Below are 12,862 nucleotides of genomic sequence, written 5' to 3' on the forward strand. Positions count from 1 at the left end.
TATGAAGTTTAACTGTGGTTTAATTAAAGATCCTGCATTACCAGGTCAATAAAAAAGCTCACTGATTACTGAAGACGGTTCCACAGTAATCTGTTACAAACTAGCAAAAAAAAAAAAAAACACACACACACACACCTTATGTGCTGTTTCATCTAAATAATGCAATAAGACTTCAGATTTTTGTGAATTTTTCCGTTTAGATTCAGAACTTAAGAAAATTCATAAAGATTCAGAATAAAAAATTATGACCAGGTGACTAATCATAATACTAATGTGTTGTTTGGAAATAAATTAATTATAAAAAAAATATTCTGTAATTAACAAATACTTATAATTAGCTAGAATCCGACTCTGTCTAGCTAATTTAAGTTAGCTCCTGGAACTGATGGTCCAACCTAGCATTAGCAAAACAACAGTTTATTTTAAAAATAAACCTACAGAGATAATGTTAAGTTAGTAAGACTTCTCAGAAGAAGGTGAGAATGTTTTTTTTTCTTACATTATCACACTAATTTTTATTTTATTTTATTGAGCTTAATCCTCAAGTTTGTGTCTGCTGGTTTATCCCTTAACAAATACACATGGATGGCTATAGCATTAGCTGCGCACTGTATAGCATAAGAAGTTCACAGTGTATGACAAACATAATTCTGCATAATTCATTGACTAGAATTCTTTTTAGTCTTGTGAATGTAATTAGGTAAAAATACAATTATTACATTTTTATATTCCTCAAATACAGTATAAACATGGGCATGGTGGTGTAGTGGTTAGTACTTTCTCCTTGCACCTCCAGGGTCCGGGTTCGATTTCTGGCCAGGCTCGATTCCCGTCTCTGTGTCCATGGACTTGCATGTTCTCCCTGTGCTTGGTGAGTTTCCTCCCACAGTCCGAAGATATGCAAGTTAGGCTAATTGGCGTTCCCAAATTGACCATACTTGCCCATATATATATGTATGTATTTTAAAAACATGAAAAATATTGTGGCAAGAAAAAGTAACTTGTCCTGATTTAAATATGTATGTATAGGTAATATTATATACAGTACATGTAAAATATTTACTTACCTTTGTCATTCAAAGGTACATTTAATGGCAAGTATGAGCGGCGTTCAAGTCAAACTGGGACTTCTGATTGTGTAGAATGTGCTTTGTGTGCTTTACTTTATCGTCACTGCTGAAACACTGGCCTCCAGAAAACTTAAACATGTAGAAATGGTTGGGTTAAGACTGTCAGGGGTTGTGGCAATAACTCCCAGCTGAGTTCCTGTAATGTGCAAGTGGTGCGGTAGGCAGTATGAGGTCACGCATTGTCCTGCAAAAACAGAATGCCTTTGTGAAACAAGCCAGGCTGTTTTGTTCCATTAATGGAAAGGGCCTTTAAAGGACTTCCTGGAAGCACTAGCATTTCAGCAGGGATGATGATGATGATGTGAAAACGTTCGGTAACAAAGCATTGATGAAACACTGGGATATGTGCATTAGTGTAGCACCCCTTGTACATTAGTATTAACTTAAGTTGGTTAGATCCTGCATTTTATTTTAAGTATTAAAGTAATCACAAAGATTTACCAGACCTTAATAGATTTCAACAAAACTTTATTTCAGTTTTTAATTTTATTTATACTCTCTATAAAATCGACTTTTCTGCTTTAAAGCCAATCAAATTGGGGAGTGAGTGTGTGTGTGTGTGCATGTGTGTGTGTCTGTGTGTATATGTATGTGTGTGCATGTGCGTGTGTATGCATGCATGTCTATATGCGAATTTGTGTATATTCGGAAATGAGTGTGAGGAAAAACACCAGAATTTGTTTGCACATGAATGACGATTAGAGTGCTGATAAGGCAACATGCAGACTTCAGGTTCCAGTGGCTTCAAATCAAAGAACATTTGCGAAGAACAGCAATATGCGAAACATTTTCCCTGCTAAAAGCCAACATAAGCGTACACAGACTGAGCTGGGACACACTGTCTGAGGGTTTTTCAGGTGGAGAGGGGATAAAGAGGGATGAATAAAGTTATCAACTATCGACACATCTTGGCATTCAGTTAATAAAACACAGTGCTAAAACATCATCACTGCAAACTGCTACAGAACAAACCACTAATGAATTCTGCAGTGGTAGAACTATTGCTTCACATCACAGGCATTGGAAATCTCTGCTAGGCTGGCACACCGAATTCACAACATGCGCTCTAGGAAAAAAAATCAACCAGAACAAGATGGGTTAGTTTTTTTTTTTTCTTCTATTTTTCCCCTCCAGCTCACATCATTTTTTTCAGACACACATTGCTTCTTTTAAATAAATAACAATACTCGCTTCTCGACTTCTGCCTTTTCACAAATGTACAAAGACAAGCGAAGGAATAGATGCAAATCTGCCAGTGCTACATAAAGACTAATTAAAATAGCGATGTATTGAAATGTGGATAAATATCCATTTATTTCATTATAGAATTCTCTATACAATAAATCTACTATTGTCTACTATTGGTGATCAAGCACACACGAATCCTGTCCTTCAGTCCGAGCTAAAGGAATGTAATGTATCTGAGTATACACACCTCATACAGCATCTTAAATACAAAATAACTTGAAAAATGACTGCATTCCTGAACTACAAGGACGCAACACTGATTATTACATGCTCTAATGGATGTCTTGCAAAATGTCACCATCCTTTAAACACGTGATAATTTTCCTACAGGTTCACATCACTGACCTTACTTGTTTAATCTGCTCGTAGGAAAGATATGACACTGTAAATTGTAGTGTCTTTAAATTCGAATGCCTAGATGAACGTTAAATCACATTTCGGGAGTCAAAAAATGTTCACAAAACTACACATAGCCAAGCATGAGCTCTTCTTCATATTTGACATTTAAAGTAACATTGCTCATGTGTGAAATCTGTAACTGGATTCAGGGTGACAACACCAGGAGAACAGCATGACGACACCAACACTGGAGCTTTGACGGAACGAGAGCATTACACCACGCAAACAGGAGCCTGGGAAAGACATATTCCGGTTTGTTTGTTTTTTTGTACTGTCACAAAAAAAAAAAAGAAACTCTCAGAGCCGTGTGAAGTGCTGCTGGGATGAGAGGACAGGAGTGATGAGGAGGAAACTGTCAAATGTTGAGTGTCGAGGGAAACGAAAGTGTGTTGTTTTTGACTTCAGGACTAATAACCCTGTTTGAAAGAGATGAAAGATTTATTAGCCTCATACTCATGCAGTTAATTATTCAAACAATTTGTGGGTGTTAAATAATGAATGTTTGATTGCTTTTGAGGAATTTACCTGGCCACCATCTCCACCCTCCATCCCGCCCTGGGAGAAGTCCGCCTGAGGACACACACACACACACACACACGTATTACTCTCCTTATGAAGACTTTCCACTGACTTTTTTTTATGCAACCAAGTAACACTATTCTACAGCTACCCCAACCTTAACTCTTTTTCACTTGTGTGCTATGGGTGGCAGGGTGGAAGATTTGGTTAGTATTGCAGCCTTAAAGCTCTTGGGTCAACCAGGGACCAGGGGTTCTGCATGTGTTAAGTTGCTGTGCATTTTCTCTCTGAGTTTCTCTTGGTTTTACTGTTTCCTTACATAAATATAGAAATGCTCCTGAGCGTGAGTGAGTGTGTAAACTGTGTTTGCATGGTGCACCAAGGTGGATTGGTTTCGCATTTAGGATTTATTCCTGTCTCAAACCTGGTGTTCCTGGTAAAGGCTCTAAATGCAGAACCCTAACAAAGATGAAGGGGTTACTAAATAAACGAATGTAGCGAAAGTTTAGTGTTTACCTTGTGGGATTGTGGAGTTATACAGGAACATATGTACTGTATGTAATTTTTGGCAAACCTTCCCTATTGCTTTGGATGGAGTGTTAGTCAGTGTTACTCCTTCTCTCTCTCTTTCTCCCAGCAGTGCAGCTAGACGGTTCTGCTGAGTCACTGATCCAGGAAAATAAAACCTTCAGTTCTCTTAAATCTTCACTCCTCTATTCTCCTAAATCTTCCATCTGTCATTGCAAACTGCTACAGAACAAACGGTCACTGCCTCATGCACCTTGTCTACAACACTGTCATTTAAATAAAAAATAAAAAGCCTACCAGACGAACATCATGTCCAGAGCAGTGATTTTTATGTTATTTGAATATATGGAAACATTTTGCTCCTGGATATTGTTGATACGAAATATTACACTTAGACATCAAAGTACAGTGGAAATTTATAGAAGTACACAAAAAAATCTATTTCAAATAATAATAATAATAATAATAATAATAATAACAATAATAATGGTCTTTATTACATATAATTTTTTTAAATGTTATTCCTGGTTATACCTGATAAGATAATTAGTTGTTCTAATTCAGTTCATATTTCAGTTTGCTTAAGTCACACCTAGGCTATTTTTAAAGTTATTAATCAATTTAAAGAACACAAGTCTGTTTCATCGGCTCTGGGGGGTGCATCAAAGTAAATCAGAGTGTCTCGGTCGGCCTTACATCTAACACCCCACATGTACTGTGGCTCCTAATGAAATTCATACTTTAAGACTTTAATCTCACAAATTTTGCATCGTGAAATCTTACTTGTCCATGTCCAGAGTTGTATTTCCAGACGTATCTTAAGAATTCTATTTAATTCAGTGCAGGCATGCAACATCTCTTAGGGAAAATCAAGGCAATTACAAAAGCAAGTATTCATGCATCCACTATGTACTAAAATAATGATTATTTTAATGTTTTTGTTTAACTGAAGGGCTTTGCAGTTAAACTCTTGTTTAAAAAACATCTTACAGTTAGAAAACATCTAATATGTTTTCTCAACAGCCATCATTTTGGCTGGTATTGGACCAATACTCATACTGGTCCAATCTTCTGGTTATCAGTACCATCTATGGCATCTTTGGTATTAGTTAATATTTGCTGTAATGTTAGCTAAACATGCAGTACTGTGCAAAAGTCTTGGATCATTTCTTTACATTGCATGTAATTTAATCATGTACTGTATATAAATTAAAGAAATTAAAACAAATGTGGCTAAAATACAATTAAAAAACATTGTTTATGTAACAACCTCAGCATCAACCTCATTTCCCCTCTTGTCTGTTCCATCCACTCAGCATTCAGCATCACCGATATACTAATCCCTGCCTGATCAGCTGTCATCATCCGCACCTGTTTCTCACTGGGTTATGCCTTATATTAGACTTGGTTTACGCTTTAATGATTTATAGGTCACTGTAAGATTTTCCTTTGAAACTGGTAAGGGCCTGTATAGGGCTGGAGAACATATTTCTTGGTGTAAAGTGCTGACCCATTCTTAAACATTTTACCAATCAACTTTTGAAACAAACATGGTTATAAAAATATTCATGTCTCTGGCATTGTTGTATAAGATATAATTTTTTAATAGAATAAAACCCCAAGAATCTGGAGCACAAGTTTTCATTTAATTTATCTGGAATCTGCTGTGTAGTGTTAGTAGGGATTTTTTTTTGTTATTGGGTGTAATAGTAGTGATGCATTAAAACCGCAAGCACTATTAGAAACTTAAAAAAATATCAAAATGTAGGAATTTATGCCAGCCTCAAGGCTCTCTTCATATACAAAAATAGGGACACTAGTATGAATTTCTTCCAGACAACAGGACATGCATACATTAGTATTGATGTCCTAATGAAGAGCAATATCTTAAGCACAGGGCCATTATCTGTTTGATATGCATCAGGTCTAAGGTTCTTGCATTCAGCCTTATCCTATACGTTAGCATACATGCTCTGCATTCAGTAATCATACAGTTATGCTTTCCCCCCCAATCCCATAAATAGCCACCTCATATACGGGTTCATCCTGTTATTGGCAAGGAGATAAAGACAGACAGAAATGGTTAGTTACACAAAACAGCTTTAAAATTGGCTAAGTGATAGAAAATTAGATTAAGTGTTTTATTTTCTTCTTGGCACTAGCTAAAACACACCATAAAGCTACTTTCACACTAGACAGGATTAATTTATACCATGGCTAAGTATGATTGCCCCTCCTCTCCTCCCTGTTCCCCTGCTGGGCCCTCCTTTTTTTTTTCTTTTCTTTTCTTTTTTTTTTTTTTAAAGATACCCAACTTGGCAAACAGTACTGTACATAGTCTAGTTTTAACTGAGTTAGTGAGGTTGGGTGGTTTATTGAAATTGCAATTCACATTACAGACAGCATCATATACTGCTCCTTTAATTAAGTGCCACAGTTGATGCAGAAAGAAGGACTCGTTTTGGGGCAATGAAAAAAAAAGTGTTTGGTTCGGATTGCTGTGCACTTACTGGATTCACCAAACCGGTTGACGCAGCCACGTTCTCCACTCCCTCCACAGACTTCTGTCCCATTTCATTAGCACTCGCCACTGCTGCGTCGCCAACTATGTTTGCCTGCTCTGTAGTCCTGTTCGTCACTGGTGCAGGTACACAAAGATAAAAGTGTATTGATTAACCAATCATAGGTATTAACTTTAGATAGTTACCCTATTACAGTTAATTACCCTTACCTGTGTTGACACCTGATACAACTCCCTCTTTTGTCTTAGTACCTGTAACATAAAAAGAAAACGATTTTTGCTTAATTTTTTTTTGTGTGTGTATATAGGTCAAGAGCTTCAAATATGAGAATGAAGGGGGAAAATGTGATTTCAGTGTCTATAATCATGGCATAGTTCTTGATACTAGATGGGATGGTTTAAGTGTAAATTGCTTATTTCCTGGGATTTGCATGAAAAGATAAATATGGTTAGCGCCAGATCTTTCGAGCCGACAGGAATGTAAGATAGAAGGAAAATGAATAACAAATATCCGCGATTGTTATAACCAGAAAAACACTGCAGAATGCACACTGTGTTAAACCTTAAGGTGGGTGGGCGCCAACAGCAGAAGACCACATTTGGTTCCACTTCTGTCACTCACTAACAGGAAGGGGACGTTACAGTGGGCACAGACACTTACTCAAACTGCACATTTGAAAAAAAAAAAAACAGGCTATTTTTTCCCCATGCAATATACAGTGTGTGTTAGGTAAAGAAATCTCAACTCTAATTTTATTATTTTTTTCCCTGGAAGGATTACAAAAATCTATCCGAAAAAAAATTGTGTGTTTGCTGTTAATGGCTAAACCTAAAAGCATTCGGCTTGTTTCATGCCTGTCCACAGGCCTGCTTTCAGATACTTCCCTGCTGATTAAATGGCAGTTATATAACAGGCTCTAGGGAGGCTGAGAATATGGTTGTGAGGAGAGAGGAGGGAGAAAGATGGAGATGGATGATGAGCGAGAGCAAGACAGGATGAGAGAGACAGAGAAATGAACAAGAAAGAAAATTGCCTAAAGGATCCAGATTTGTAGAAAAATAATATTAATATTAATGTTATGCCGTTAAGCTTTTCATCTAATCACATTACAGTATTGGTTCATGTGCAATAGACTTCACCTGTGACCTTTAGGAAGCATGTGTGTTTCAAGCCTAAAGTATCTGTTACTGGGTCCATCTTAAATCTTTTCTTACATCCAAATATTTTAGCCCTCCACCCCCACCCCTCTCTCTTTCGTTCTGAACACTCAGTGCTTAGTGGAAGCCACATGGTTCTGGCTGCCTGAGCGAGCCTCTGTGACAAGCGTCTGCATGTCTGCATCATCTGCAGTTTCTATTCCGGTTATCTCTGAAAACTGCACCACCCTCTCCCCAGCCTGCATTTTGCCCCCATATGCTATAGGATAAAAATTTCGGAAGAGTGTCTATTTAAGTGCTTTTTTAAAACCCTGTTAAAACCACAGGAATGCTTCCAGTGAACCAGTATAAAATTAGTTAGACATAGTAAGATTCTGTGAATCATTAAACAATCTTTTAATCTTCCATAGAAATCCAACTATCACATACCACTTGTTTCCATTTCATCACTTGTTACCCACAAACTAATATGACTGACTCAAATGTATACTAGTGCTTTAAAACTCAATCAGAAACGGTTTATTTGCCTCATGTCTCAGAAAAGACACCACATATATGTGAAATATGTAAAGACATAAAAGACTGCGGGAAAAAATATGATGGTAGTAACACACCATAAATAATTTGGGGCCCACAGGGTTAATAAAACCCTATGCATTTTGGTTCATATCAGTGACTAAATCATAGAGTCCTATCCTGAGCCATTTTTTGTGAGGCCTCAGACTGAGACATTCTCTGCAGAGCTATAAATGTGACTGATAAATGTGACTCGCCATCTTGGTCATGACGCTATCGTACATCATACGGATCCATAGTATATAACTACCAATAATATATACTATAAATGATATAAATGTTGTATTGCTGTGAGTCAGTATAATCTTTTTTTATCCGTTAACCTCCGGCTGCATGTTCAGTAATATTGCATAAGATACTAAATAAATGAGAGCAAGCTTTGGAGGAATGACCTTGGTGAGATGAGTGGTGCAGTCTGGAGAAACAGAGCACGCAGTCCTTTACCGCAGCGTTAGGACATTAATGCTGATGCAGAACACTAAACATGACTGATTAAATTGGATTAATTCATTTTATTACAGGAGAGGAATGAATCAGCAATAAACCCTTCTCATTAAAATTTTCCTGTAGGAATATATCGTATTCTGGAATTAGCCTATTGCATATGTACTGCTTCTTGCTGCTTTGGTAGAGACATCGATCAACACTTAATCTTGTTTGACTTTTTAGACATGCAGTTTGACCACTGAAGCGTTATACATTACATCAGCTGACTAATGAACATGTGGACACAGCTGGAGCTACATGCCTGCCACATGTCTCCGATTCCAGATTTATTTTTTCGTTCAGTGGTGGAGTTACTGATCATAAGCAGGTTGCCGCAGAGGCATGCTCTCTCTTTTTCTCTCTCCCTCATACACACACACAGACACACACAGACACATGCACATGCGTTGGGGAGGGGAAATGACTGCAGCAGTGCTCAGCTGATCTTTCACTGACCTGAACATGCATTCTGAAAAGTCCCAGTGAACAGTGTTATCATGAAACCTTTAATATAACAATACCTACTATCATGGGAATATTTAGGCTAAATACTACTCTTCAATATAAAATACTGCATAATTTTTTTTTTCTTACCACATTTTTGTATCGTAAGTCAAAATTATTTCAGAATAATTGTTTCCCACGCCTAATGCCTTTTTTGTATGCTTTTATTTTCCTGATTCGCAGTTCATTCCATTTGATTGCATCCAAAACCCCACTTGTCCTTTTCTGTTCCCCTGCACTGGCTCTGCAGTAGCATTGCTCATCTGTCGTTCTCATTCCTTCCAACTGTCTGAGACACGCAGAAAATAAATGTGCATTATCACATACAGCATCCCCATGAGACCTCAGTCATAGACATTCATGCACACAGACACACAGGAATTACAGAATGGAGCCATTAATCACATTCACTTAAAATCCACAGAGACCACGTCGATGTCCTCTGCTTAGGTTCTTTTACATAACAAGCAGATCATCACCGGTGTCAGCGCTGCACCTACAGCAGACACACCATCCAGCTCTGCTCTGCTCTCCCTCCCTCACTGGCACTTACCTACATACATGACGCCCTCTTTGGTTTTGAGAGCCGCCTCTTCAACCCCAGCTTTAGTTTTCTCTGCGGCGGCAACCACTCCCTCTTTTGCCATGGAAAATCCCTTCATTAGTACATCCATCCTGGATGCTGTGTATGGAGCGGAGGCTGAGATGGAACAGAGAGAGAAGGAGACAGAGAGACAGAGGAAGTCGGGACAGCTCTCTATGGTAATGTGTGTGTGAGTGTGAGTAAATGGAGCAGCACAGACAGAGAGAGAGAGAGAGAGAGAGAGGATTATGGAGCAATTCTGTGCTCAAGCAGAACCACACCGAGCCACCTTTGACGTAGAGATTGGTAAATCAAGCACGTGAGAGTGAGTGCGTGAGTGAGTGAGGGAGAGCGAGAAGCCAAACCAGGAGACGGTGCAGAGAAACAGAAGCTGCTGGATGCTGCAGCGCATTTAAATCAGGCTGAAACTACAGGCCACCTCCCCGTTACCCCCACCACATACGCACATACATACACAGACACGTCAAAGAAATCGATCATGAATGAAATACACTCATCTGACCATAAGCATTTTAACATCACAGATGTAAACCATCATCATCATCATCATCATCATCATCATTTAATCAGAACTGTATTAATTTTTTCCACCTTACATTGCAACCAAGTCATTTCTTGTTGACTGTCATTTGTGCTTTATGTACCGTGGCTCAACATCTCAGCAGTTTCTATTTGCTTCTTAGTAGCTTAAGAGTAAAAGTGATAATACTTGGGGATTTTCCTTCACACAGTGAAACTATGCTGTGACATTTCCTTAGGGTTCTTTGTCCCACAAACAAATAGTCATTCTGATCACGTATATATGAAGAAGCTTTAAAGGAAAAATATTCTTTAGGAAAGTCCTCTAATGATTAAAGCCAAAAAACTGACCAATTTCCTAATAGCAGACAACCTGACCACCAAAAACAGCTGAATCACTCTGTTTGTATCCTGGGAAAGGATATGACTACACAGCAGATTTTTTTTTTATCCAGTATGCTGTGAAATGCTGAACATCCACCCTAGTGCTCGAAGCTGATTGGTCCGTGATGGGAAAGTGGGTGGATTTGACAAGGACAGCGGCAGTCTCCTGAGACCTGTAAGATGGTGTAAGTCCTGATGACAGCAGATGGGAGCTCTCTTGTTCTTCAGACTCATTGCTATACTTCCATGTGGCCAGCCGGCTATCATTAGCGCTAGACACAGCATGAGTTGGATAGGATCAAACACATCAAGTAGAGCAGACAAAACATGAAGCATGTTTGTTCTCCCTTTCGCAGTGACTACGACCATATAACGGACATAAAACCAATTGCATGACTGAAATGCACTGCTAGCAATTGCACTGTTAGCAATATATGCTTATGTACGGGTAAATAGCTCAAACTACTCTTGCTTTTCACTGTCATATCTATGTGAAGTGTGTTCCATATTGTAAATTACATCCTTTCTGTTCTTGTTCTGTCCTTCCATTTTTTTCCTCCTCCTCTTAAGAGATATGCTGCCTGGACAAAAAAGGCACACAGACCAATATTTTTGTTCAACCACCTTTAGCTTTGATTATAGCCTACAGATCTGAACAGTAGAAGGAACCTTAGATCCCAACCTCCTTCCATGCAACACACCCATTGTTCTGAAATAGAATCAATGTAGACTCATCAGACCACATGATCTTGTTCCATTGCTCTGAAGTTCAATCTTTAATCTATCTATCTATCAAATTGAAGCCTTTTTGTCTAATAAGTCTCATTAACAAGTAGTTATCCTTGGCCACACAACTGTTTAGTCCCAATCCTATGCGTTCTCATCACATTGTGTATGGAAATACTTAATTTCCAAGTTTCACTAATAAACATAGGTGTCATTTCTACTGATGTGCAATCAGTATCTCTGATCAGGTTTTTTTTAACCACATTTCCTTCCTGCAGTTGACGGTTCAACAAGGATTTGACCTTTTCTAAAATGGTGACTTTTTATTAGCCAGACTATGTACAAAATTTGCGCATAAAATGTAATTTGATATAGTACTTAAAAAGGCACACAGGATTGAATATATATTTAAATATTAATGATATGCTCTGAAAGGCATTTTGATAAATTTCCTAACCAATCTTAAATCTAAACAATTAACTACGTAGCTCTGTGTATCTGGGAAGAGTCTTTTTGGTGAAAGTTCATTATGAAGCTGTTTGTATATCCAGATGAATGTACAAAGTGTACAATAGCCTGCTTTTTTCTATTGGATAACGTTTGCCAGTCTGAAAGGGTTTCTCTGGTAAGAGAAGATAGAAACCAAACCTTTTGTGCCACCACTTTTGCAGTGATACATGGTAGCTGAATGTGATTGAAAGGGCGTGCTGACTTTCCAATTTTGTACATGTTTTTTATATACAAGTAAAGATACAGTGGAAATTAATTGTGTATCATTGTCTATAATTTACTGGCTTCCCAATCACAGATGCCTGTAGAACCACTGGAAGTTGAGGTTTTGACTGAAAGTTGAAGTAAAGTTGAGACTGACGTGGGTGTTGACGTGAGTAACTAGAGGGTATTTTTTTTTGTGAACAGAACCACTGTGACTGTGCACAGGCAGTGAATAAACGAATAGGATAAATGAACGAATTCTTTTACTTCATGTCTGAAGTACGAATCTCCCACTCACAGAATCTGAGTCATGAACACCTCTAGACTCTCGTGGATAAAAAGTAAGCTTTTTAGAAATGAAAAATAGCATACATCCTATCTGTATCTATATTCAAGACACATTTAATTTGTTTTCATTCCAAATAATGTACTGGAATTGGCTACACATCAACTTTAATGGCCGGTTGCCTGAATGCATTTTGAAGAACTGAATTGAGTTTTTTTATTCCAGAGATAGAACATAAATAACGGCTAAAATAGGATAAGCGTGGTTCTGAAATATGAGGTCACTAAGACAAAAAGCTCAGCAGACAGAAAGCTCTTGATCAGTGTGCAGGAAACAGTGAAGTTTTGACAGGCTCAGAGGCCAGCAGCACGTATTTGTTGTCACAGCTGAGCCATGACCGACCGGTCAGACGGACATTGAACGCGCAGCTCTAAAGAGCACCAGGCTGCAGATCTACACTGAAGCATGTCTTTCTTCAATTAATCCACACAATAGGACCCTTCTCACTGAGATTGCCTTTATTCCAAACAGGGCGAGCCCTGCGCAGCTGCTTTGTTGGT

At 38.2% G+C, this 12,862-nt stretch overlaps 1 protein-coding gene across 2 annotated transcripts; it reads right to left on the minus strand.

Moving 5' to 3' along the window:
* Positions 1-2,671: 2,671 nt before the first annotated feature.
* On the minus strand, positions 2,672-10,046 carry sncgb (synuclein, gamma b (breast cancer-specific protein 1)). 2 transcript variants are annotated; one of them, XM_053510878.1, is made up of 6 exons: positions 9,623-10,046; positions 6,556-6,597; positions 6,335-6,462; positions 5,853-5,870; positions 3,303-3,347; positions 2,672-3,193 (listed from the first exon to the last, which is right to left on the minus strand). In XM_053510878.1, exons 1-6 carry the CDS (start codon positions 9,741-9,743, stop codon positions 3,185-3,187), a joined length of 363 nt encoding a protein of 120 aa, XP_053366853.1. In that variant the 5' UTR covers positions 9,744-10,046; the 3' UTR covers positions 2,672-3,184. The 2 variants fall into 2 exon arrangements, with proteins under 2 accessions (XP_053366853.1, XP_053366854.1); XM_053510879.1 differs by lacking the exon at positions 5,853-5,870 and having other exon boundaries at positions 9,623-10,043.
* Positions 10,047-12,862: the final 2,816 nt, after the last annotated feature.

Source organism: Clarias gariepinus, chromosome 14 (assembly GCF_024256425.1).
Source record: "Clarias gariepinus isolate MV-2021 ecotype Netherlands chromosome 14, CGAR_prim_01v2, whole genome shotgun sequence".
Taxonomy (NCBI): domain Eukaryota; kingdom Metazoa; phylum Chordata; class Actinopteri; order Siluriformes; family Clariidae; genus Clarias; species Clarias gariepinus.

What these genes read in the sequence shown, in the direction of transcription:
- sncgb (XM_053510878.1), bottom strand. Translation starts at nt 9,743, where the DNA reads ATGGATGTACTAATGAAGGGATTTTCCATGGCAAAAGAGGGAGTGGTT. An exon ending in AGAGGGCGTCATGTATGTAG is followed by an intron (nt 6,598 to 9,622) that starts GTAAGTGCCAGT and finishes TTTATGTTACAG; the next exon opens with GTACTAAGACAAAAGAGGGA. An exon ending in TGTATCAGGTGTCAACACAG is followed by an intron (nt 6,463 to 6,555) that starts GTAAGGGTAATT and finishes TACCTGCACCAG; the next exon opens with TGACGAACAGGACTACAGAG.